We start from the raw sequence: 27895 nt of genomic DNA, 5'->3' as shown, positions 1-27895 counted from the left end.
TGGATAGCCCAAGCTAGCCTTGTCTGGTCAGATCTTGGAATCTAAGCAGGGTCAACCCTGGTAAGTACTTGGATGGAAGGGTGCCGAGGAAGTCCAGGGTTGCTATGCCAAGACAGGCAATGACCAACCACTTCCGTAAGTCTCTTGCCTTGACCTGGATGACCTAGGCTCGCCTGATGGAATCAGATCTCAGAAGCTAAACAGGGTCAACCCTGGTTAATACTTGGATGGGAGACCACCAGGGAAGTCCAGGGTTACTATGCCAAGACAAGCAATGGCCAACCACCTCTGGAGGTCTCTTGCCTTGACCTGGATGACCTAGGCTCGCCTGATGGAATCAGAAGCTGAACAGGGTCAACCTGGTTAATACTTGAATGGGAGACCACCAGGGAAGTCCAGGGTTACTGTGCCAAGACAGGCAATGTCCAATCACTTCCGTAAGTCTCCTGCCTTGACTTGGATGGGCCAGGTTCGCCTGATGGAATCAGATTTCAGATGCTTTGCCTCTGAGTCATGGCCTTTCCTCTATTGGAAGAGAGAGACATGAAGCCAACATGGTGTAGTAGTGGTTTAAAGCGGTGACCTCTAATCTGAAGAACGGGGGTCAATTCCCCACTCCTCCACGGGAGCATTGGACGCTTATCTGGTGAACTGGATTTATTTCCCAGCTTCTGCTCGGCCAGTCACAGTTCTCTCAGAACTCGTTCAGCCCCACCTACCTCACAAGGCATCTGTTGTGATAGGGAGAAGGAAAGGAGTTGTAAGCCGCTTTGAGACTCCTCGCGCGTGAGAAAAGCAGGACATAAACCAACTCTTCTTCTTTTAACAAAATAGTAAATGTCTGGATTCCACGCCTTATCAGAAGCAGCTTAGGGAGCTAAGTACGTTTAGTCTGGAGAGGAGAAAGTGAAGGGATGACATAATAGCCATATTTACATATTTGAAGGGATGTCATGTTGATGATGGAACTAGCTTGTTTTCTGCTGCTCCAGAGACTAGGATAATGGATTCAGGGTGCAGGAAAAGAGATTCCACCTAAACATTAGGAAGAACTTCCTTATGGAGTCTCCTTCTTTGGAGGTTTTGAAACAGAGGCTGGATGGGCCATCGGGCAAAGGTGCCTTGATTGTGTGTTCCTGCATGGCAGGGGGTTGGACTTGATGTCCCTTGGGGTCTCTTCCAACTCTATGATTCTTCTTCCTTACAGTTGAGAAAAGCAGGGTATAAATCCAAACTCTTCTACTCTTCTTCTCCCGGTTAGCTGCACCAATCCAGATCTTCAGACTGTTGTCCACTCTTGTTTGATATCGTTCTCTCAAAGCAGCACTCTTCAGCTTTATGCAAAAATTGGTAGCGGTAGTTGACACGCCTCGCTCAGAACCTAGCAGAGTTGTATAGTTCCAGAGAGATTATTTGTAGGCACAGAATGCTCATAATTTGCCTTCCAGGTCTCTTCTTCTTCACAGGCTTTGGGGTTGGACAATGAGCCTCCTCATAAAGGATAAACAAGCCAGCCCTTTGTAAAGATTATTTTGAACTCCGTGTGCCATTTAGCGACCAGTTTATTCAGGCTCCGGTAATTCAGATTACCGGCTTCATAGTGTTTGCCCACAATAGCCAAATAATGGGGCTCATTAAGCTCCCCGCTGTAGGCCGATCCAAATTGCGTCTTGCCTCTCACCTTGGCTCCCTATGTGTGGCTGGGGAGGGGCGGGTCGCCTCTTTATTGACTTGTCAGGCAGCGGGATTGCGTTACAGGCCAGAGTCGCTCGCGACCCCATTCCATTGAGCTCCCTGTCCTGTGGTGGGGAAACAGGTGAAGGGATCCCGCTGGAAGGCCCCTCCCCCTGCACGTTTTTATGAATCGGTCCAGTGTTCGCCTCGGGCAGGGCACCGTGACCGACTCTTCCCCGAGCGGTAACGCAAGCAGGAGGGAGCTATTGTGGCCCTGCAGCTGTGGGCGGTGTTGGTTACCCTGCCAGACACTGCCCATTCAGCGGGGAAGTTCCTGAAGAGAACTTGACTGTGGAATTAAATAGGGAGAGGGGTGGGGGAGAAAAAGCGATACTCGGAGAAGAAAGACATTAAGGAGGCTTAAGCGGACGCCTGGGCCGGGCGGGGAGGGGGGCAGCAGGACAATGCAGGCTTGGCAGGGAGTCTCTTCTGTTGATTATAGGCGTAATGGTTAGCCCAATTATTGCACAATGGAGCACTTAGCCATGAATGGCTAAGCGTGAACAGCGGAGGTAGTGGTAGTGGGACTCCGCCAGGTCACTTTTTCGACCCCCTCCTCGAATCTAGGGGGAAAAAGAGTAGGAAGTTGAAAAGCAGTTATTGATAGGATTCTAGTTTGGACTGGCATCTCTTCAATCACGCGGTGTTAAGACCGGCATGAGTTGCTCCGTGCATTTGGAGATGTAGAAGAAGAAAAAGAGTTTGGATTTATATCCCCCCTTTCTCTCCTGTAGGAGACTCAAAGGGGCTTACAATCTCCTTTCCCTTCCCCCACTCACAACAAACACCCTGTGATGTGGGTGGGGGCTAAGAGAGCTCCGAAAAGCTGTGACTAGCCCAAGGTCACCCAGCTGGCGTGTGTGGGAGTGCACAGGCTAATCTGAATTCCCCAGATAAGCCTCCACAACTCAGGTGGCAGAGTGGGGAATCAAACCCGGTTCCTCCAGATTAGAATGCACCTGCTCTTAACCACTACACCACTGCTGCTCCTCTGTACCGCCTCGACATTTAGCATTCTGCATGGTTTTTTGTTTGGTTGCCTTAGCAGGGCTTTTAAAAAATATATTATCAAGGATTGGTTTTGGGTTGTTTTTTTAACTACTGAGGATGAGTGCAAAGTTCTGTTAACTTGGATTTTGCAATGGAATCAGGATCATCTACTCCTCCAGATTGTTCATCAGATGAAATCACTAGCAGCATCTATTTATTTTACTTATTTTTGAGAATGCTTTTGTTCTTAGTGCTTACACGAGCCACGGACACCGGCGTGATGGGCTGAACTGTGAAGCGTGGAAGAGCATTTGCCGTGATACCTAAATTGTGGGATCGCAGCAAAGGCATTTCTACTGAATCACCATCCGATCTCGCAATTTAAGGACCTCGGTAAATGCGCTGTCGCGGTTCCTCAAGATTCCTAAATGTCCCGTGAAATTGTAAAAGGTCTCTCAGTGTGAGGTTGCAGAAATATACTCTTGGAAATGAATACATCTAAAAAATGTCCCTCCCTGCTGCCCATAAGAGCACACTTATGCCATCTTGTGATTTAGAGATGTTAGCACACAAACACACATGTCTCATCCGGAACCTTTGGGATTGCTGGGCTTAAAATCTTGACATAGATGCACATAATTCTTTTTTTAAGGTACGTGTGGCAATTAGTGTGCCTATTAGTCAGTGTGTTGGATGCCCTGGAGTATATCTATGCACAGAAGGATATCTGTCTGAGGAACACAACTTTTCTATCTCTGCTGTCTTTTTGCAGTGTCCACCTTAGTATTCTGAGAGACATCCGGAGCTATTCTGGAAGAAGGTGAGAAAGTCACCGCCCTCCAGAAAGAAATGTTCAGGTACAGCTGTAGGCGCAGAAAGCATAAGGAGGATATACTCTGTGAAAAAGCAAAGGTTTTCTTCTTGCCCCCCATTACTTTCTTTCTGTTATGGGGAGTTGGCAACCATAATGTAGCTGACCAAAGTAAAGATGCAGGCTTGAGAATCTATTCTTTTCCTGTTACTAGGCAAGCTTGATAGCCCAACAGAATGCCCCTTGTTCAGAGTTATACAGAATGTGCAAACTTAACTGTTTTAAGGTCTCACTGTTCCCGACTAGATACCTTGAATTTGCCCTTCTTCTAGGAGACAGAAGAAAGAAACATGAAAATGTTTAGGCTCTTTGTCTAGGAAGAAGGGCAACAAAAGGCAATAGAGATAAGAAAGAAACAGGCCCTAGTTCATTTTGCATCAAAGAATCAGGTGCCGACACCTTCCAATAAGGGTCTTAGACAACCCCAAATGTTTTGGGAAAAGGGAAAATCTCCACCTTTCTGTTTGATTGATTGATGATGTGGGCATTTTGGGGTGTATTCTTTTCTGCCATTTTGAATGTAACCTGCTATAATGCTATAAAAGTAAGAGCACACTGCCATTTTGACTAGGCTCCTCTGACACTATTTTTGCCCCAGTTGGCTGAATAAAATTCAAACTGATTTTATTCTGTATCGGCTTGAGCTTTCTTGAGCTTCTCTTACTTTATTGGTTAACCCGTGTTAACACAGCCGTCTGAAGGAGGTCTCTAAAGAAGCAGCACATGAACTTTCCCAATAAATAAATAAATCCCAGCCAACCTCAGGCAAGACAGGAGTACTGGCCAACCACAGTTTGTCCCCTTTCAAGACAGAGATCTTCCTCATTTTTCTTTTCACTTTGTTATGCAGCTATGTAAAGCACCCTGCGAATGGCCCTGAACCTGCGTACCTTATTTAAAACTCTTGCTAAGCCGCCATGCAGGGCAAGTGGGACCACATTCAGCTGGGCGGCTTGCAAAGTGCCTGTGTCCCAGCCCAAGGAGAAGGAGTGAAAAGCCGTAAGTCCCACTACAGTTGCCTGGTCTGCCCTGGCCACGGCGAGGGATGGGGCGATAGGATTGCCAGATCCGGGTTGAAAAACTCCTGGAGATTGCGGGATGCAGTTTCGGGAGGGAAGAGACCTCAGTGGGGTACTACAATACCATCGAGTCCACCCTTCAGAGCATTCATTTTCTCCAGAAGAACTGGTCTCACTAGTCTGAAGATGAGCTATAATTCCAGGAATCCCCAAATCCCATCTGGAGGCTGGAATCCCTGATGCTAACTTCAGTAGAACTCAAGGCCGATCTTTTTAAGAACTGAAGACTACATGGAGGAAGAAGAAGAGTTGGATTCATATCCCTCCCCCTTTTCTCTTCTGCAAGGAGACTCAAAGGGGTTTCCAATCTCCTTTTCCTTCCCCCCCCCCCCAAACACCCTGTGAGGTGGGCAGGTCTGAGAGAGCTCCGAAGAACTGTGACTAGCCCAAGGTCACCCAGCTGCATGTCCTGGAGTGCACAAGCTACTCTGGTTCCCCAGATAAGCCTCCACAGCTCAAGTGGCAGAGCCGGGAATCAAACCCGGTTCTCCAGATTAGAATGTACCTGCTCTTAACCACTACACTACGCTGGCTTATATGGTAACACATAAGGATCTCAGCCTCCAAGTGGGCCCTGGAGATACCCAGAATTGCAACTAATCCCCAGACTACAGAGATTAGCTCCCACGGAGAAAATGGTTGCTTTGCAGGGTGGACCCTGCAGCACTATATCCTCCTGAGCCCCCATCCCCAAAATCCACCTTCTGCAAGTTCCACCTCCAAATCTCCAGAAATTTCCCAACCTGGAGTTGGCAACCCTACTTACATGGCCCTGTGTGGACTGCTAAGAGTCAAAGGTTTTCCCCTGCAAAGTCCAATTCAGATACCCCTCTACAAAGTCCAGGGCCCATGGATTTGCAAGCCGGATTAGTGGGGCTATCTGTTTTTCACGCTGATGTGGCAGTAAATTAGGCTTCTGTAGATAAAATTGCCAGTTCCAGAAGGTTTTTTTAAAAAATAACAATAATAACCCTCCTGGCTTTCTCCTAAAGCTGACCTAGAATTAAAGCGTGAGAACCCATCCAAACGTTAATTTAAGTATTTTTAATTACGGCAGCCACCACGCCAATTATTCCACTGGGTTGTGTTAGGCAGGGAGCAGTGTCAAAATTATTTTCATTTAGCTGGGCCGCACTCAAGCCATGGCTCCTAAGGTGAATCCACAAAGAGGCCTGAGTCACTGGGAAGAAAAGGCCCATTACGGAACACGAAATTGTTTGATTCTGCTGCTCGTTGCACAAGAGCGGAGGCGCAGGCGAGCTGCACATCTCAATTAAAAAGAAAAAAACAAGCGAGAACTTCAGGCAGGTTCAGACACATTGCTGCCCGAGCAGGGCTCTTTCTGCGCACAAACCAGTGGGAGCAGAACAGAAACTCTCTGTTGCGAGGCCACAAACCTGAAGGTGGATGGATGCCTGCAGGATTTCCTCCTGTCACAGTTTGGTGGCACAGGAAGGGACTGTTCTGTTCTCTCCAATCTGAAGCATCTCCATTTAAGAAGAAGAGTAGTTTGGATTTATACCCCACCTTTCTCTCCTGTAAGGAGACTCAAGGTGGCCTACAAGCTCCTTTCCCTTCCTCTCCCCACAACCGACACCTTGTGAGGCAGGTAGGGCCGAGAGAGTTTGGAGAGGACTGTGACTAGCCCAAGGTCACCCAGCAGGAATGGAAAAGTGCGGAAACACATCTGGTTCACCAGATAAGCCTCTGCCACTCAGGTGGAGGAGTGGGGAATCAAACCCAATTCTCCAGATTAGAATCCACCTGCTCTTAACCACTACACCATCCTGGATCTCTAAGGTGGGAGGGGGTGTTGCATTGATTATTCAGAACATCTCAAACTTGGAATCCTTAATTGTGCTCCACAGACAAGAGGACAATTCCCAGCTTAGTGGCAATTTATTGGGGTTCTGGAGTACATTTTATTCATTTACTTTCACCTCACCTTTCTCCCCAGCAGGCACTCAACACGACATACATCACTCTTCTCTCCTCCATTCTATCCTCAGGACAATCTTAAAGCAGGGTGGGCTGGCCCAAGGTTCCTGGCAAGCTTCTATCAGGGGGGAAAGGGTGCAATCATAAACCTATAACTGGCTGAAATTCGAAAAGCCCCCTTCCCAAAGATGAAAGAGAAAGGAGAAAGGATGCAACTCAAGGTCCCCCAATGAACACTATGGACATAGTGTCCATGGACACTATGGTATTCACCAATATGTCTTTTGGCACCTGTCAATCTGTTCAGAAAGTGGGTGAGGCCTTTGTAAGGCAGGACTGCTGTCATTCCAATTAAAAAACCTTGCCATAGGAGCAATAGCAGGAGCCACTGGAAAATCAGGAGGACTAGTAAGCGTCATAGAATCATAGAGTTGGAAGGGACTCAATGCAAGATCAGCCTAGAACATCCCAGACAAGCATTTGTCCAGCTGCTGCCTAAAGACTGCCTGTTAAAGGGGTTGTGGTTCTATTCCCCCTTCAGAACTCCCTTTGTTTTATTGCCCCTTTTTTCCTCCAGGCTTTCCTTAGTTTGTTTCATTCCCCTCCTGAAATTATTTTTCAAAATGAGGAGGTAGCCACTATGTTTGGCTCCACTTCCTGTGGCAGCCATTTTCAGCCTCGCTGCCCCTTCTGTGGCGGCCATTTTGGGGAGGCATTCATTACCTCCTCTCAAAATTCCAAAGGCGCCCGCATGCTCAAAACGGTTGGGGATCCCTCATGCAGCTATTCTTGAAGAGCAACAAGGCGAAGACGTTAATAAACAAATAGAATTCACATCGAGTAAATAAAATACATTAAAAGCATTAGTTTATGAGAACAGCAGAGCTGAGGAATCCTTGGCTTGGGACAGCACAGGTGGTGTTGTGCAAAAACAGCCATTATTTGTGTCGAAGGGTGATTTAAATAATGGCTATTTGTTAGAGTTTTTACACCCTTCCTTTCCTCCTAACCTTTCTAATTGAAGTTTCCAAGATAGCTGGGCATGTGGCTGAATGGCAGAGCATCTGTTTTGCTGTGCAGAAGGTCCCAGATTCCATCCACGGGGTCTCCGATTAAGACAAAGAAGAAGAGTTTGGATTTATACCCCACCTTTCTCTCCTGTCAAGAGACTCAATGGGGCTTACAAACTCCTTTCCCTTCCTCTCCCCACAACAGACACCTTGTGAGGCAGGTGGGGCTGAGAGAGTTCTGAGAGAACTGTGACTAGCCCAGGGTCATCCAGCAGGAATGTAGGAGTGTGAAAACACATCTGGTTCACCAGAGAAGCCTCTGCCACTCAGTTGGAGGAGTGGGGCATCAAACCAGGTTCTCCAGATTAGAGTCCACCTGCTCTTAACCGCTACACCACGCTGGCTCCGAAGGGGTAATGTAGTGGGAAACGTGGAAGACTCCTAGCTGAGACTCTGGACAGTATTGACAAGGTCTAAGTCAGTATGAGACAGTTTTGTCCATGAGAGGATTCTGTTTCTAGTAGCCTCGTTCATGAATGGGAATGCCTGGAACAAACCGTCAGCCGAACATCCTAAAGTACCAGCAGGTTTCTGTGGAAGCAGGTAGTCCTTCAGGGACGTCAGTCATGGATTGCTTAGCACTTTAAAAGGAGAGGAAAAAGAAGAACAACCAACACACTAAATTGCACTAATTTTTTCTTTAAAATAATCTTTTTGACTGTATAATTGCAAAGCCTGCTTGGATAATCTTTTAGGGATAGTGTTTTTGGTTACAGGGAGCCAGCCAAGGTATCAAAGTTAAGCTCAGAACATGGATTTGCAAAAGCATTGTGGTTTTGCAATTTTATCTGCACGATCAGATAAGCTCAACTTAAAAAAAAAAAAAGCTGGAGAAAACTCATCCTGCCGCCCTGGAAGTGCTGCCGTTTCAGCTGATTAAATAAACCGTCCCCAGCGATTGGCTCAGATGTTCTGAGGTGTTGCGGAATGTTTACGAACACTCCACCTTTTAAGAAAATTGAAATGCTGCCAGAAGACTAGAGTACTGTAGGTGGGCATTGACAGTAGTCTTGTTCAGTTCTTATTTATTTATTTATTGTTTGATTGATTGATTGATTGATTGATTGATTGATTGATTGATTGTTTCACTTATATACCGCCCTCCCCCGGAGGGCTCAGGGCGGTTCACAACATTAACAGTAAACAAGTGGATAAATAAAATCGTACAAAGTAAAAAGTTAAAATACAGCGCTCAAATTATCGCAACCATTTTTAAATACAGATGGCGTCCAACTACTAAACTATTAGTACTACTCTTACTACTCTAGTACTACTCTTAGGCTGCATATAGGACTTCTGTATGGGACTAGTGTGTCGATGAATATTGTATGTGAATGGGAGTATGTTGAAGCCAGGAGGGAGGGTGGGACACATACAGAACGAAAAAAAAAAGCCAAATCTGCAAAGTTTCGCAGGCCTCCACTTGTCAGTTGATAATAGCTGCAAATCAGATAATCCAAGTGTAAATGTAAATTTGCAGGACTTTCATAAATCTGTGCACAAAAGTTGGGGTTTTCAAGCTGCAGGACTTGCGTGTTTTTGAGGGCGGACAGCCAGATTGCTCTGCGCCTTATCAGCAGACGCACACGTATTCCCCAGCAATCTCTTACTGTAGCGGCCATTTAAACCTGGGAACTAAATCTGATTTTTTAAAAAAAGTTTTTTCCTCTTCGGTGCCCACGGGGTGTCGATCCCCCTACTGGCACCACTTTTATTTTAATCAGTCCATGACTTTTTTTTTTTTTTTGCCTGCGAGGACGAGATTGAAATCAAATAAACTGCTGCCAAAGATCGGAAATAATTTCTCATCTCAGAGTCTTGCCTGCACTTCGCATTCGGCGTGTTACAGCTTGCACCTGTGTGCACCAATTACAGCCCAAGCCGACCTACCTACCTGCCTGTGGCTTTAGGATGACTGATGGAACGCCTCTGCCCTTTTGCGGGATCTAGGCTGTGCCGTCTGGGCTGCAAAGCTCCACTAAGTTGGCCTGAAGCTGAATGACAGCAGAGTCCAAACCCAACTGGACAGAATCAACCAAGCTTAATTGCGGAGAGAGGCTGGGGATTGCACCTGGGACCCAGAATCATAGAGTTGGAAGAGACCCCAAGGGCCATCAAGTCCAACCCCCTGCCATGCAGGAACACACCATCAAAGCACTGCTGACCTTCTGCATGCCAAGCAGAAGCTTTTTCCACCAAGAGGCGCTTCCCCAGGTTCAATCCCCGCCCTCTCCAGTTAAAAGGACCTGGTGGTAGGTGATGTGAAAGAACTCCCCCTTGAGAGCTTGGAAGAGCCACTGCCACTCTGAGTAGACAGTACTGACCTTGAGCAACCAACAATCCGATTTAGTATAAGTGCCATTTAGTAATAGTGCCATTCTGGTCAGGGGCCGTGGCACAGTGGTAGAACTTCTGCTTGGCATGCAGAAGGCCCCAGGTTCAATCCCCGCCCTCTCCAGTTAAAAGGAACAGATGGTAGGTGACATAAAAGCCCTCTGTCTAAGACCCTGGAGAGCCACTGCCAGTCTGAGTAGACAGTGCTGTGCTTCATGGACCAAGGGTTTGATTCAGTATATGGCAGCGCCTTTGACTGCATGTGGGAAAGAGCCCAGGCTAGCCTGATCTCTGAAGCTAAGGAGGGTCAGCCCTGGTTAGAACGAGCCTGCTGGATCAGACCAGAGTCAATCTAGTCCAGCACTCTGCTACTCACAGTGGCCCAAAGGTGCCTTTGGGAGCTCATGTGCAGGATGTGAAAGAAATGGCCTCCTCCTCCTCCTCCTCCTCTTCCTCTTCCTCCTCCTCCTCCTCCTCCTCCTGCTGCTGCTGCTGCTGCTGCTGCTGCTGCTGCTGCTGCTGCTGCTGCTGCTACTGCTCCTGAGTACCTGGTCTGCTAAGGCATTTGCAATCTCAGATCAGGTACTTGGATGGGAGACTACCAAGGAACTCCATAATCATAACACAAAGGCAGGCAATGGCAACCCACCTGGGAATGCCTCTTGCCTTGAGAACCCTATAGGGTTGCCACAAGTTGGCACTGACTTGACACCACTTTCCACTACCAGTTGGGGTGGGAATATATTGAGATTTGATGTGCTTCAGTAGAAAAACGTGGTGGGATGGGATTGGACAGTAGCAGTTGAAATGCAGTGTCAACCTGGGCTACTTGTTGCCAAGTCATTGTTCTCTCCGGGGTCTCCAGGTGCCGAGTGAGAAAAATCCGTTCAAGCCCTCCTTTTTGGCCCTGCTGGGCACAAATGTGGCTGAGCCTCACATCCTCCGGACCAAGGTCTAATCAAAACTTCCTGGTTTGGGAAATCTCTGCCCAAATGCTGACTGTCGCTGACACTCACGTGCAGGCCGCTGAACAAATCGGAATTTGTTTCCTTCCAGAAAACCTGAGTTCGAAACCTCGGAAGAAACCCAGTTTAGGGGGAGGATGCAAACTCAGCCTGCCCATGCGCCTGCATTCTGAACGTTGCAACAAATTGGGAGTTTGATTCAGGGGTTCCTAAGTGGGGAAGCCCATGGGGGAGGGGGTGTGTGAGACGTTGCGTCCATGCACAGAGAGCCTGAAGCATGTTGTGATGTCTGAATGCAGCTGTTATCCCAGGGGCTTGGGGAAGAGGTGAAGTCTCCGATGTACACACAGAACTCCATTGATTACGTCCAGACTCATTTTCCTGATGGATGGATCTTTCCTATCTACCACCCGCCCACTCCGACCCACTGATCCCCATGAAATGCTTTTCCTGGATCCCCATGAAATGCTTTTCCTCGAGCCCTTCGGGGATGAGGCGGCCTACAAATTTAATAAATAAAATAAATATAAAATAAAATAGGGGACCCCGAGTTAAGACTTTTGGGGGGGGAGATCTTGGGCAGCCCCTGTACGCAAACATCTTTGACCTGTTCCCTGTCATTACAAATTATTTTGTTTTATGTAGAAATTACAAGAGAGACACCCAAACCGCGTGACAGCTGTTAGGATCTCTGTATGTCTTGTGTTCAGGCTGTTTATTTTTTTTTCTTTCTTTCAGGCTTAGCAGTGGTTAGAACAAAATAGACAGGGTACTTAGGATAAGGCCAGCCACTGTTTGGAATCTTCTGATCTGGCACCTTCGGGGAAGGGAGTGGCGCATGGGGTACCTTTCAACTCGGTTTCCTCAATGGCTTGAAGACTCATCCCAACAAAGCTCCGAGGCTTTTCTCATGCACTCCTTCACTCTGGGATGACAATTTTGGTTGGGAGGGGCAAAAAAAAATCTCCCTGTTAATATATGTTTTATCTTTTAATGAAGGGTATTATTGTGGCAATAACACTGCCAGGCGAGCAACTGTAGGGAAGCTAATCTCTGATCTGTGTGCTTTGAGCATACTCTGTGTGGGCCCGATTATATTATTAAAAAAGGTGCCACTATCTGTGTACTGAGGGATTCCCAGAGTCACTCCCGTTGATTCAGAAGGGATATGGCGTGTTAGAGACTGCCGCACCATTCCTGTATTTTTTTGGGGGTGGGGGAGATCTGGGGTGCATGCAGTTCTGCTTCCTTACCCACAACTAGGGGCTGAGTGTGTGTGGGGGGGGGGAGTCCTCAAAGCCAGCATCGTGTCTGCTGTGGGGAGAGAAAGGAAAGGAGTTTGTAAGTCACTTTGAGACTCGTCACAGTTGAGAAAAGCAGGGTATAAATCCAAACTCTTCTTCTTCAGAGTTTCAGCTGTTAACCCCCTCTCCTTCAATGGAATGGTTGAGGAAAGTCCCTCTGCAGCTTAAAGGGGAGAGTTGGGAATGGGATGCAGAAAATGGGACGTTTTGGAGGGGGCCTTCTTAGAAGCTTGGTTTTGTTCTTTCTTTCCCTGCCTTCCCCACTCACCCCCCACCTCATTTCAACATTCATTTGGGAAACCCCCTTCGTGTTTGGAAGAGTTCCCTGGCCAATGCAGTTTGCCTCCAAAAGCCCTACCTGGCTGCACCCACTTTCTAGAAGCATTTGGTGGGGGCTAGAGCAGGTACTGGGGGTGCCATGTTGGCAATTGCTGGTTTAAAGAAACATATTGTAAAATTAAAATTCCCTGTGAATTCGTAGAATTCCCATTGAATTTTTCATATAATCGTAGAGTTGGAAGAGTTCACAAGACCATCCAGGAACACACAATCGAATCACTCCTGATCGATGGCCACTCAGCCTCTGGTTCAAAACCTCAAAAGAAGACTCCACCACACTCCAAGGCAGCAAATTCCACTGTCAAACAGCTTCCTTACTGTTAGGAAGGTCTTCCTGATGTTTAGGTGGAATATCTTTTCCTTCACCTTGAATCCATTACTCCTGGTCCTAGACTTTGGAGCAGCTGAAAACAAGCTTGCTCCATCTTCAACATGACATCCCTTTCAAATATTTAAACATGACTGTCATGTCAGCCCTTCTCCACACTAAACTCCTTAAGCTGCTTCTCATTGGGCATCTAGACTTTTCGCCATTTGCCCTCTTCCGAACCCATTGCAGCTTGTCAATATCATTCTTGAATTGTGGCGCTCAGAACTCCAGACAGTATTCCAAGTAAGATCTGACTAATGCAGAATAGAGCGGTACTATTATGTTCTTCAATCTAGACACTATGCTCCTACAGATGCACCCCAGAATTGCATTGGCTTTCTTGGCTGCTGCATCACACTGCTGACTCATGTTCAGTTTGTGGTCCACTAAGACTCCCAGATCCCTTTCACATGTCAAGCCAGGTGTCATCCATTTTATGTCTGTGCATTTTATTTTTTTCTGCCTAAGTTTTAGCAGGCATCATTTTAGCACGATATGATATCAGCGTTTGTTTTCTCTTTTTCCTTGACAGTGTTATCAGCAAAGTAGTCTCGACGCCGGAGGTTAAGCCATCCCCTCTTTTGGCTCGGCCCAAAACCCCACCGCCTCCCCCATCTCCAGCACCGGCTCCTGTCCACGTAAACCCTCCTCCTCCTCCGGTCATTCCCCCGCTGCCTCCAGCCGCCATTTCCCCAGCTCTGATTCCTCCTCCATCTCCTGCGATGTCCGCCACTGGAGGCTCCAAAGCCCCCGTTCGGAGTGTGGTTACGGAAACCGTCAGCAATTATGTGGTAGGTACTATAATTTATTTTGGCATGAATGTGTCTTTGAGTTGATGATAGGACTACCAACGCTTGTCCTGAGTTTCCACCTGGGGCAAGAGTGGGACTTTAAAAAAACAACCTCAACAGCATTGTGAGCATTTGAACATCATGGGAAATCCCATAAGCGGTGCCAGTAGATCTGGGAATTTCCAGAAGCCCTGCGATTTCAAGAGCTATCATTACTGTTTCTGGGGTTTCTCCAAGAGTAATCCCATCATTCTTGTGAATCCCCCCCCCCCCCAATTATCTGACCCCCAACACTCCTGCCAATCGCCAGGCCCATCAGCCCTGGTTGATAATGGTGTGGCATTGCTTTAGCCTTAAGTAAATCCATTCTTCCCCAGCCAGCCATTTAAGAAGAAGAATAGTTGGATTAATTTCCCCTCTTTGTCTCCTGTAAGGAGACTCAAAGGGGCTTCTAATCTCCTTTCTCTTCCCTCCCCCCCAACAAACACCCTGTGAGGTGGGTGGGGCTGAGAGAGCTCCGAAGAACTGTGAGTAGCCCAAGGTCACCAGCTGGCATGTGTTGGACTGCACAAGCTGATCTGGTTCACCAAATAAGCCTCCACAGTGGCGGAGCGGGGAATCAAACCCGGTTCTCCAGATTAGAGTGCACCTGCTCTTAACCACTACACTACGCCGGCTCTCAGGTAACCTAGACACTAAATGGAGGATCCATGTGTTCATGTTTCTACCCACTCTTGTGTGATGTGGAGAGGAAGAGGTTTTTGTTATTCATGACAGAACACAACTTGTGAGGGCAACCTGAATCCTATACCCCACTCTATTCATTCACTTGAAGTATTTTCCTTTCTGCCTGGCTCACTGCCACTTCTGGAGCCAGGCTTGGAGAAAAAGTCTTCCGTCAACAGTATCAGGATAGTATTTAGCTCCCCTCTCTGATGTATTCCTGTAAAATAATAACAGGATCTTTAAAAAAAACCATACACATTCTCCCACGTGGGTAAACATACATGGATCCCGTTCCCTAGATCTCATCTGTTTTGGCATTTAGTGGGTTGGGTCCTGGGTTGCTCACCTGTCGGGGGCGGGGAGAGGGTTTCTCCCAGATTTTATGACTGATCTCCAGACCACAGAGATCGGTTTCCCTGGGGAAAATGGCAAGCTTTGTAGGGTTGACTCTTTGGCATTATGACCCATTGAGGTTCTTCCCCTCACCCACACCCCTAGGCTCCACCCCCCAAATCTCCATAGTTGGCAATGCTTATTAAATCCCGTGGATCTGTTCCGGTGGGAGTGGCTGTTTCCTCCAGCTCAAGGGGCTCCTGAATCGGGGAAGGCTCCTTACGCTAGAAGAAATCACTACCGCCAGCAGAAAAGATCCATGGGATCCCATGTGGGTGGTAAACTCTGTCAAAATGAAATTAGGAGGGAGCAATGCTGGTTTTTACAGGTTTAAAAGCCCTGTCGACTGCCTAGCTCAGCTGTATCACTTTAGCCAAAAGTTAGTTCCCGTATTACGAAGCCTATATTTTCAGGGCTTGCAAACCTCCTTCAGAACAATTTATAGGAGGATTATTAACCCTCCCCACTTCCTAAATGTCAACGTGCAAAGTGTTACTGTTTATTTATTTTATTTATTTAATTTATTTATTTATTCAATTTGATAAACCGCCCTACCCTTGAAGGGCTCAGCTGTTGCTTTTAAGCACTTTCTAGGGCTGAAATATTAAGTGTTGCGCAACTCTGCATAGGCTTATAAGGATTAGAAACCCTAACGTAGACGTTTGCTACGCTGTTTTCTTTTCCTTTTTAAAAACAATATTTACATGCACCATGGTCTGCACCCCTTTAAAAAAAAACTTTATAAATTTTTCTCTCATTGATTGCAGTCAGGTGTACTGATTAAGTTCCACACCTGGTTATTCCCCTAGTAGCAGGTAAACATCTTCAGCTGTCTAGTAAAGGTGAGATACTGTCTCAGTTATGCATCATGACAATCTGAACTATACTGAAGGAACCGTGATATCCTTTATTTCTTATCAACAATAGACGTGGCAAGAAAGCATTTGAGTGATTTGCCAGGACAAGAGAACTATGCCAAGGCCTTGTGGTAAATGTCCAGAATAAGCTACATTTCTGGCTGGGACTAGTAAAATTCCAAGCTTCTGGCCAATGATCAAATTTTATCCTCATTCCCTTTTACTGATCGTGGCCGGCATTCACCACTACAGATTAGTAAATGCCCTGAATGAATTTCATGACCCAAGTATTTCCGGCACATCTAAATGCCCAAAGCCGTCGTGTCGCAAGACTTCTGTTCCAGCTTTTACACTCACGATTTAGTAAACAGTATTCTTTATCAGGAAATTCTAGTTAGGCATACAAAATTTGGTTGTTTGCCCGGACTGCTTGGTAGCCTTTAAGGTTGCCAGTAAAGATTCACATTTTTTGACGTTTTATCAACTTGATGCCTAAAAGATGAAGGGTTACTGGTAAATGCCAACTTTTGTCCATGTGTGATTGTCATCTAGTTTAAAAGGATGCAACGCAACCAAACAAATTTCCTAAAAATTGTATACCTTCATGAAGGCAGCTATGTGTATATTCTTCTTGCTTGTTGTGAGCAGTAAATTACTATAAAGCTAGTGTTTATTTTTTCTTTTATTATTATGTCCTTTTCAGAGCTGGAACTACCAGGAGGTGAGGGGCACACCTCAGGGGTGGAAAATCACCCCCTGCCCCACCCCCACCTAGTTCAACCTGAAAGTGGAGGCTGTAAAAGTGGCCTGTTCACTTGAGGCTGAAAACAGCCTGGTGGGAACTACACTTCCCAGGATACCTTGCAAGCCCCAAGGTCACCTGGGAAATATAGTTCTCACCAGGCCGTCTTCAGCCTCAAGTGAACAGGCTGCTTTTTCCAGCCTCCACTTTCAGACTGAACTAAGGTAAGGGCGGGACGCCACAGTGGCGGGGTGGGGAACCCAGTGTGTGCACTGGGCGCAGTATAGCACAGCTACGCCTCTGGTCTTTTTCAGCTGGATGTTATAGAGCAGAATAAAGTATGCTTCTTGACACTAGCAGAGTGCCCTAAACAGGATTCAGAGTTTCCCTTACCCTTACTGGCTGTCTGAACAGTGATCCTGTTTTGCCACAGATCCGCTGGCGTTTCCTGCAATAAATTGCAAAGGGAAGATCGGCAACCGTAAACGCACTCTGGGTGCCAGCTCTCGAGCCCTGGTTAGATGCAACTTGTTAAAAACAGCCATGATTTCCATGCAAGTATAATACTGGTTTTCAGCATAGCCAAAACTCTCAGACCTGTAAAAACTAAACAAAAAAAATTATAAATGGTTCAGCGGTCCATAAAGCAAAGGCCAGATGCATACTGGCTTGTATTCCAGCAAAACTTGAAGGCTGCTTTCTGTTGCTTCTGGAAGAGCCACCATTTGGACAAGGACTCTTTAGGATACAGAAAGTCTTCAAAGGTTGTTGAGCATAACTGTAGGAGTCAGGCCAATATATTGCTTCAGCTCCCGAGGTTTTTCAACATTTCTTCTGCTCAGCTACTGTGGAACGATTGAGAGAAAGAGAAAAAAAATAAGGAACTATGCAAGAGAAAGGTCGCTCCCTCTTGTTTCTTACAAATATGGAATTGAACTAAAGAGAGACTGATGGCCCCATCCAAATTAAGTGGATCTGCATTAATAATCTGGTAGTCTTTTTTTCCCATAATGCAAATCCGGGTAAAAGGAAGGGGGGACATCAAAAATGAAAACAAAAAAACCCTCCTAGAAAATAAAAAATAAAGGGGAAAGAGGGGAAAGGAAGGAGAAGGCAGCTTCTAGAGCCCAATGGCTAGCATGAACTTACTGATCCTAGACGTTTTCAGAACTGGTGGGTTTGTTAACAAAACCCACCTAGCTCACATGTCAAATTGAAGGTTCTCAGGTGTCCAAAATCCTGAGGAGGTGAGAGCTGAGCTGTGCTACCTTTTCCAGCCAGCGAAATCACCCCTTTCAGTAATGTGTGGCAGGGAGCTCATGTGAGCTCAGACCAGATGGAGCACCATTTCTCCAGAATAAGGCACAACCTTTCTTAAACTCCCTCCCCCAAAATAAAAAGAAAACTCATAAAGGGCAGACTCAGTTGTTTGACACACAGGGCATCATGAGTTGTCTGATCTTTAGAATGTGCTTTTTTAACTCACGCTGTAAAATCATGCAGTATAAATATTGAACAGCAGTCTGTCTGTCCATCAAGCTGACTTAAAAACCATTTGTCTGCTGTTGCTCATAGTTCAGAGAAGTTTTTTTAATTTACCGTATATATCATATATTTACCGTATATACTCGTATATACCTAATTTTACCACAAAAAACTGGGAAAACTTATTGACTCGTGTATAAATCGAGGGTGGGAAATGCAGCAGCTACTGGTAAATTTCAAAAATAAAAATAGATACCAATAAAATTACATTAATTGAGGCATCAGTAGGTTAAATGTTTTTGAATATTTATTTCAAAGAACAACAGTAAACTAGCTCTGTAAGTGGAAAAGAAGGTCAACAAGAACAATGTGGTCTCAACAATAACTTTAAAAGTACAAAAACCTTAGCTCAACCAGCAACCAAGCTAAAACACAAGAGTTAAAATCCTTCAAAACTGGATTTTTGGTCAGGGGAGAAATGTTTATGTTAACAGTACCAACATTTCAGAGTATCTTTAGGAGACCCTCCTGATGATACCACCCAGGTTTGGTGAAGTTTGGTTCAGGGGGTCCAAAGTTATGGACCCTCAAAATGTAGCCCCATCTACTATTAGTTTCCATTGGAAACAATGGGGGATGGGAGCACCCATTTTGGGGATCCATAACTTTGGACCCCCTGAACCAAACATCACCAAACCTGGCTGGTATCAGCAGGAGATTATCCTGATGATACCACCCAGGTTTAGTGAAGTTTGGTTCAAGGGATACAAAGTAATGGACCCTCAAAATGTAGCGCCATCTACTATTAGCTCCCATTGGAAACAATGGGGGATGGGGCACCCCCTTTGGGGGTCCATAACTTTGGACCCCCTGAACCAAGCTTCACCAAACCTGGCTGATATCATCAGGAGTGTCACCTGATGATACCCTGAAATTTTGGTGCTGAAATGTGCTGAAAAATTCGACTCATATGTGAGTATATATGGTGTTTACATTTCTACAAAGTCTTTTTTTGGTGATTTTTTGAAAAAAATCCCACAGATTCTGTACAGCGTAAGAGTCAGAAGACCAAACACACTTAAAATTGATATAGAAAATGCCAGTGACGATCTGCTAATTGACCCAAGCCTGATTTTAGGGGTCCCAGAATTCTTCAGGCGGAGAACATTACGATAATCCATAATAACATATCCTAAGCATGTAGAGTAAGAATGGAGAGGTGGTCTCTAACAATCAGTTGCTGAACTGTAAACACGCTCCCGTGCTTTCTTTTCCATTTACCCTTCAGAAAATGGAACAGTGGCATAAATGTCAAAGACATGGAAAGTTACTCAGTAACCATTTTTATACCCTTGATCTTATCAGTTAGTTGAATTGGAAGAGTTTGGCTAATAAGTAATAAGATGGCAACACACACACACACACACCTCTGTATGGGAGATGCATAGCATCGAAATTGTCTTCTGGGGAGGAGGGGCTGTGACTGTTTCCCCTTGGGAAAAGGACTCACAGAAGTAAAGAGTATCTACAGTGCTCTGACATAGAGGCACAGGCTAGCCCAGGGGTAGGGAACCTGCGGCTCTCCAGATGTTCAGGAACTACAATTCCCATCAGCCCCTACCAGCATGGCCACTTGGCCATGCTGACAGAGGCTGATGGGAATTGTAGTTCCTGAACATCTGGAGAGCCGCAGGTTCCCTACCCCTGGGCTAGCCTGATCATGTCTGATTTTGGCACTAAGTAGTTAAGCTAAGACTGTGGTTAGGACTTGGATGGGAGACCGCCAAGGAAATCCAGGGTGTATACACAGAGACAGACAACGGCAAACCAACTCTGAATATCTCTTGCCTTGAAAACCCTTCAGGGTCACTGCAAGTCAGTTGTAATGATGGCACTTTCCACCCCCAGCCAGGGTGGTGTAGTGGTTAAGAGCAGGTGGATTCTAATCTGGAGAACCGGGTTTGATCCCCCACTGAGTGGCAAAGGCTTATCTGATGAACCAGATGTGTTTCCACACTCCTACATTCCTGCTAGGTGACCTTGGGCTAGTCACTGCTCTTCAGAACTCTCTGCCCCACCTACCTCATAAGGTGTCTGTTGTGGGGAAAAGAAGGGAAAGGAGCTTGTAAGCCCCTTGAGTCTCCTTACAGGAGAGAAAAGTGGGGTATAAATCCAAACTACTACTGTGTTTCTCCGAAAATAAGACAGTGTCTTATATTAATTTTTGCTCCCAAAGATGCACTATGTCTTATTTTCAGGGGATGTCTTATTTTTCTGTGTTCTGTTTGGCGGGCATGCTTCCAAACAAAAACTTTGCTACGTCTTACTTTCGGGGGATGCCTTATATTTCACACTTCAGCAAAACCTCTACAACGTCTTACTTTCAGGGAATGTCTTATTTTCGGAGAAACAGGGTACTCCTCTTCTTCTTCTTCCTCTTCTTCTTCCTCTTCCTCTTCCTCTTCCTCTTCTTCTTCTTCTTCTTCTTCTTCTTCACATTATGCCTTCACCACTATCAATCCCTGAGTTTGGGTAGCTCTTGACAATCAAGCTAAGGTTGTTCAAGTCCTTGACACCCCCATTCTATTGACAAACTCCATCAACAATCCTTTTCCAACCCCAGAACACTGGGTTCATTTGGGTTCTTGCACATAGGGCAGGATGGTAGTGGGACAGCCCATTTGTTTAATGATAGGGTATTTACTTTCCATGCCAGAAGGCCCCATGTTCAAACCATGGGGTCCAAGCAGTCAAGGCAATTCAAATGCAGAGGCAGATGTGCATCAATTTTATACGGAGGAAGAAATGCTGCTCTCTGACCTAACAGAAGCCCCTCTACAGAAGCCCCCTCTAACAGAAGCCCCCCCCCCTTTTGGGGGGGAGGGAATTTTAAATTAGGATACTGGACGCCATTCATGCTTTTATTCTTTTGATATTTATTGTTTAATTATTGCTGCCTTTTAATGTTTTAATTGTCTTATATTGTTACTTTTGTTTGTTGTACACCGCCCAGAGCCCTTCGAGAATGGGGCGGTATAGAAGCCCCAAAAATAAATAAATACATACATACACACGTTCTCTGTTTTCTAACTGCTGTGCTGAAAACGGATATTTTCAGGCTTTCTTCCTTACACAATGAGGGATGGAAACTTTGTTTTAGGAAAAAAGAAAGGGGGAAGTGTCCTGGGCATACAATGGAACTATCAGATCAAAGTGTCTTGGGGCTACAGGTGTGCCAAATTTCAGCTGAGTGGGGTAGAAATACCACGACGGCTTTGCATACACTTTGATATGTGTCTGCTTCTGCCTTAAAAGAGGCCATTCAGATTGTCTGATGCGTGGGGATGTCTACACAGGCACTGCATCCAAGCGGTCTCAATCACACAGAAACATGTCACAATAGGACATTCCCATGAGCTCCCAGCTACCTTTGTAATACAACGCCTGCGCCAGTGAGCTCCCAGCTACCTTTGTAATACCACGCCTGCGCCAGTGCCGGGATCACTCAGCAGCCTTGTGATCCGGAATGAATCCCCTGCTCTGACACCTCTTTTCTGCCTGCTTCTCTTGCCCAGATCCGAGACGAGTGGGGCAACAAGATCTGGATCTGCCCCGGCTGCGAGAAGCCAGACGACGGCAGTCCGATGATTGGCTGTGATGGCTGCGACGACTGGTATCACTGGTGAGTGGGTCGGGCATCCCCTCATTCTTTCGACTAGTATGTTCAACAGCGCTGGTTCAAAGTTTGGGAGGCCTCAGGTAGGGAGTTCCCAGGCACCCCCCAACCCACCACCTTTCCTTTTCTTAACAACTACCAGTAGCAATAAAGCCCATTGAACAAAATGTCAGTTTCCCTGTTCAGACAATAACTCACTGGATAGGTTCAAGGACTTTCGAAGCGGCTGCTTTTGCCTTTTTATCATATACTGCACAGGTGTCAAAACTTGCGGCCCTCCAGATGTTATGGACTACAGTTCCCATCATCCCCTGCCAGCATCATGCTGGCAGGGGATGATGGGAACTGTAGTCCATAACATCTGGAGGGCCGTGAGTTTTGACACCTGTGATATATTGTAAGGGAAAAAAATTGTAATTTGTAAGGAAAAAATGTTTCTCAAATATTGTTAGATTTTAGGATAGCCTGTTTTAAACAGATTTTAGGATAGCCTGTTTTAAACAGGATTTTCTGGCTATGTCTAGCTCAGGGGTAGGGAACCTGCGGCTCTCCAGATGTTCAGGAACTACAATTCCCATCAGCCCCTACCAGCATGGCCAATTGGCCATGCTGACAGAGGCTGATGGGAATTGTAGTTCCTGAACATCTGGAGAGCCGCAGGTTCCCTACCCCTGGTCTAGCTTTATGGTGTATTGGTTTATTTAACCTGCTATTTTTAGTATTATTGTATTTCATCTTATTATACCTTGTTACATGCTGCACCCTGTATTTCATATGTTGCTGTCACGGCCTATGACTGCAACACTAAATAGATTCATTCATTCATTCACAATCACATGCTCACAGCTGCCTGCAACCCTTTCCCAACGGCTTGGGGAAGCGCATGTCGCTGAGAGCATGGGTAGTGGGCCACTAGCAAGCGAGTAGACAGGGGGCCAGTCAGCAGTAGGACCCGCCAGATATACTGAGCCCCTGCCGCTGCCCATTTCACAGCATGTCGTCTCCAGCCATGACATCAAACATTTTAAATTTCTTTCCGGTCAATTTGGGATGATTTCTTGTGCTTGGACACGATTTGGTGCTTTTAGAATACTCCTTGTTCAGAGAGATGGCAGTCATATGCCCTGCATCCCTTCTGCTAATGGCAGCACTGACCTCTGGTGCAAGGGACCTCCTGTCTCGGGGAAGGCACCTTTCCTAGATCCACAGTGATCTGCCCACTTTCATACTGGTTGTAACGTCTGCAAAGCAGGAACCGAACTGGCGTTCCTGAATCTGACTCGTTCTTCTCGACCCCAGCAGAGCAATAGTTCCGCCCTCCCAATCTTGTCTTTGATCTGGGTAGGATTGCTAGCTTCCAGGGGGAACCTGGAGACCTTCTAGAATAGGGGTCTGCAACCTGCGGCTCTCCAGATGTTCATAGAATACATGGCTCTCCAGATGTTCGTGGCTCTCCAGATGTTCATGGGCTACAATCCCCATCAGCCAATTGGCCATGCTGGCAGGGGCTGATGGGAATTGTAGTCCATGAACATCCGGAGAGCCGCAGGTTGTAGACCCCTGTTCTAGAATTACAGCTGATCTCCAGAGATCAGTTTCTTTAGAGAAAATGACTGTTTTAAAGGTCTCTCCCCTCCCCAAACCGCACTTTCCCCCAGGCCCCACCCTCAAATCTCCAGGAAGTTCCCACCCGTGCTGTCTGAGTGACACTGCAGAATTTAACCCTGAGGATCACTACAGGGCCGAGGTGTCATTCCAGTGTGATGGGCAGAAATCCTTAATACAGTTTCCTTTTTTAAAAAAAGATTAATTGGATTCATTATCAAATATAATTCATCAGTCATTTTTACTGGTGTCTTAACTGGGGCCCATCTGTCACCAGTATCCGATCAGAAGAGCATTTTGTCTAGGTGATTGCAGAGCTGAATCTTCTGTTGTTAAACCATACTGATGAGTGGTTGTTGCACATGCCGACACAACAGGTTTGCTTTTTATAACACTCAACCGTTTCCTTAAATGTGTGTGTGTGTGTGTGTTTGTCAACCACCCAGGCCTTGCGTTGGGCTTACGGCAGCTCCCCCCGAAGAAATGCAGTGGTTCTGCTCCAGGTGTGCCAGCAAGAAGAAAGATAAAAAACACAAGAAATGGAAACACAAAACCCACTGAAGCCGTTGCGGAGATTTCCCAGACTGTCGCTTCAGCACTTCTGCCTCGATTTCTTTTGTGGAGGAATTCAGCCGACTCGTTCGTCCCCATCAAGTTTCTGAGGATGTGATTGTCGGGGAGAATCAGGGATAAGCTTAGGCGGTCTGTTACCAGCCAGAATTTTCCTTCTCTCTCTCTCTCTCTCTCTCTTTTTTTTTAAGTTGCCCCTTTCATCATCAAGCAGCTCAGATCTTGATCAAGAATCACCTGCCATGGACTTATCGGCTGAAAAGCGGTGAACTGAGCAACGCTTCTGTGATGGCAGGCACATCGACGTTTGTAAATACCTCTGCCCTGTCCTGTTTGTTTCTTCTTCTTCTGAGCCTCTACCCAGGAGAAATGGGAAAGGACTTGCTATCTGAGTGACTGTCCTCGAGGCAGGAGATTGGGGGAGGGGGACGACGACACTCAGAAAGATTTTGAAAGCTCTCCGCTTCCTATCCCACAGTCAGATAATCATAAATGACATGGGGTGGGGGCGAAGCGGCTGGTAAATATTTTTGTGATGAGAATATATGATTTTTTTCTTCTCTTTCCTCCTTTCCACCCCCCCCCCCCCCCGATTTTTGAGACTTAACACGAATAAAGAATGCTTGAGCTTTTTGTGAAATAACTTTTTTAAGAAAGAAAAGTTTCTGTCGTGAGCCATTCTTTCCCCTGCGTGCGTTTGTTTCCTTCCTTTGGGTAAATCTGCAATATAGGAGAGAGACCCCCTTCCCCCTCCCCCATATATCATCTCCTCTTGTACAGTTCACTGGTGCATCCCAACATTCCCAATCGCCTGCTCCTCAAATAAGCAGATGCGATCGGTGAGTTACCGTCGTTTTATTTTCAAGCACCCGGACGGGATAAACGCGACGGCTTTTTTGTTAATGTGAAACTTGACTAATGTGCTTTCCAGTCATAAGATTATATCGATTTTGGACTAAAGCTGAGAAACGGTTACCTTTCTCAGCGCCGCCTCTCAAGTTCTATTTTCAAAGATGGTATTTTTCAGTCTGCCACGTCAGCCCCAGAGTGAACAACGGTTGCAGGCGTAAAGGTGAGAATCAGAATCAATTTGTACTCCATGTTTCAACCTTGGATACCGAAAAAAACTTGCCCCTTCATGTGACACGGTAGTGCGCACGTTTCAATGGTGACGTTTCTTTTCGCTGAGCCCAGAAGGGGCATTTAGGAAACGATTGGGCCCTTCACTTAGCTTGTGCGTTACAGAAAAATTCCGTTGCTCTCACCATTTTCAAGAAGACAACCCACGGCATGGCAAGAGCTTTGCCACTGAAACACAGAGCAGCAGTGGCGTAGGAGGTTAAGACCTCGTGTATCTAATCTGGAGGAACCGGGTTTGATTCCCAACTCTGCCGCCTGAACTGTGGAGGCTTATCTGGGGAATTCAGATTAGCCTGTACATTCCCACACACGCCAGCTGGGTGACCTTGGGCTAGTCACAGCTCTTCTGAGCTCTCTCAGCCTCACCCACCTGTTGTGAAGGGGGAAGGGCAAGGAGATTGTAAGCCCCTTTGAGTCTCCTGCAGGAGAGAAAGGGGGGATATAAATCCAAACTCTTCTTCTTCTTCTTCTTATTGTATGGGAAGTCCCAAAGCGGCATGGGATTTGCAGATGTTTGTGTGCCGGGAATTTGAGTTAATGAAGAGGAGGGGTCGGGGTGATCAAACAAAAGCCAAGAGAGATCCCATTGCCTTTTCAATTCAGTTTCCTACGTGTACTTTAAAATCAAAATCCAAAACATACACAAAGACAAAAAGATGTCTGATTTATAAAGTACTTATTTCGAAGGAGGGCGGAAACACATCTGGTTTGCCAGGTAAGCCTCTGCCACTCAGGAGGAGGAGTGGGGAATCAAACCCGGTTCCTCCAGATTAGATACACGAGCTCTTAACCTCCTATGCCACTGCTGCTCCGTGTTTCAGTCCAGATTAGAATCCACCTGCTCTTAACCACTACACCACGCTGGCTCTGGTGGTCTCCCATGGAGCTTAGGAAGACAGTGTAATCAGCAGAGCCCTGCCGTTCCCCATAAGGAAAGCATATAATTGAATTAGATTGTGGAGTGAGCCATTCGGAGACAGCAGTCTTGGTCTGTATGGCTTGGTATTGACCAGGCTGGCAGGCAGCGGCTTTCCAGAGTCACAGGCTGGGATCTTCCCCCTGTTTGCGACTCAGGATCCCTTTCAGCTGATGATGAAGAGGGGGAGAGGGGTACGCTTGAGATCTTCTGCATGTAAAGAGCCAGCGTGATGTAGTTAAGAGCAAGTGGACTCTAATCTGGAGAACCGGGTTTGGTTCCCCACTCCTCCACACGAGCAGTGGACTCTTATCTGGTGAACTGGATTTGTTTCTTCACTCCTACTTTCCTGCTTGGTGACTTTGGGGCAGCCACAGTTCTCTCAGAACTCTCATCCCCACCTCCCTCACAAGGTGTCTGCTATGGGGAAAAGTTTGCAAATCGTTTTGGGACAATTGAGAAAAGTGGGGTATGAATCCAAAGTCGTCGTCTTTTTCTGCTTCTTCACATGCACACTACTTAAGCATGCGTATGCATCAAATGGGCTTGAGCTGTGCACTTTTTGTGTCCCCTTTTATGCCTGGGCTCAGAGGTGGGATCCAGCAGGTTCTCACAGGTTCCCGAGAGTAGGTTACCAATTATTTGTGTGTGCCGAGAGGGGGTTACTAATTGGTGATTTTGCCACGTGGTTTTTGCCTTAGCTACGCCCCTCCTCTCAGCAGTAGCGCACAGAACTTGAAGCAGTCTAGCAGGAGGTGCACCGGCGTGCGTGGCAGCCTGCGCCTGCGTGCATTCGTTTCCCGCCCAAAGACTGGTGCAGCGGCTGCGTCCTTGCCACAGCCCTGCCCAGGAATGCCCCTCCCCTGGAATGCCCGGCCACGCTCCCATCATGCCCTGCCCAGCCCCATTGGCGCTATGCCACAGTTTGAATCCCACCACCATGGGAACCTGTTACTAAAATTTTTGGATCCCACCACTGCCTGGGCTATTGAATTCTTAATGTGTTCATTTGCCCTAGCCTGGATGGCCAAGGGTAGCTCAATCTTGTCAACTCTTAGAAGCTAAGCAGGGACGGCTTTGGTTACTATTTAGGTGGGAGACCACTACGCAATTCTGTAGTTGCTACCCAGAGGCTGGCAACAGCAAACCACCCCCAGACTAGTCTCTCGCCTCGCAAACCCTACAATGCCACGATACGTCAGCTGCAACTTGATGGCACTTTACACGCACGCTCTTCCTTCTGAATAGTGCAAATGAGAATGAGTACCTGATATGCGTCTTGAGCGCTGCCAAGTCTCCCATTGTGCAGACAGAGCAAGTATCACTTTGCCCCCGATCTACAGGTGTAATGCAGAGCTCCCAGCTGGGGCCTTTCAGCACACTGGCCGTACCCCGTTTCAAAGGTGTTTCCCATCCCATCATTCGCAATGAATTATGTCCACACTGCCCTCCTCCAAATGTTGTTTCCTGGCAGCCATTATTAATATTATTATTATTTCTTTTTTCGCTCCTGCGCTTCAGCAATGATGCATTGCTGATTCGATGGTCCCAAAAGGGGAGGGGAAAAGACAAGAAGCAAGAAATTGGGGGGGGGGGGGTTGAAACGGCAAGGAGAGGGACGAAAAGTGCTGAGTAAGCACCAAAGGAGAGTTTAGGGCACAGGTGTCAAACTCGCAGCCCTCCAGATGTTCACGAACTACAATTCCCATCAGCCCTTGCCAGCATAGCCAATGCTCACGTTGGGAGGGACTGATGGGAATTGTAGTTCATGAACATCTGGAGGGCCGCGAGTTTGACACCCCTGGTTTAGGGGACTAGATGGGGGGGAGCGTGGATAACAGCTCACCATTTGGGCTGAAAAGAACACTTCAGTGTGAGGAAGCTGGCTCGGAAACGTTTCGGCGAAAAACAACGCAATAAAAGTGTTTTCAGAAGCAATCCAGTAAGAGCCGCTTGGAAATGTTTCTGGAACCGAACGGGCCAAGTGGAAGTGCCGAAGT

At 46.6% G+C, this 27895-nt stretch overlaps 1 protein-coding gene across 1 annotated transcript in view; it reads left to right on the top strand.

The window, feature by feature from the left end:
• Positions 1 to 24500, top strand: part of TAF3 (TATA-box binding protein associated factor 3) — a 167597-nt gene extending 143097 nt beyond the window's left edge. Inside the window, 3 exon segments of the mRNA XM_048499552.1 lie at positions 13527 to 13785; positions 21564 to 21670; positions 23716 to 24500. Of these exon segments, the coding sequence (XP_048355509.1) occupies positions 13527 to 13785; positions 21564 to 21670; positions 23716 to 23830 (481 nt within the window). The 3' untranslated portion in view covers positions 23831 to 24500.
• The last annotated feature ends 3395 nt before the right edge of the window (positions 24501 to 27895 follow it).

This window comes from Sphaerodactylus townsendi, linkage group LG06, assembly GCF_021028975.2.
Source record: "Sphaerodactylus townsendi isolate TG3544 linkage group LG06, MPM_Stown_v2.3, whole genome shotgun sequence".
Classification (NCBI taxonomy): domain Eukaryota; kingdom Metazoa; phylum Chordata; class Lepidosauria; order Squamata; family Sphaerodactylidae; genus Sphaerodactylus; species Sphaerodactylus townsendi.
Note: the sequence above shows the minus strand (reverse complement) of the source record. Positions and strands in the feature narration are given on the sequence as shown.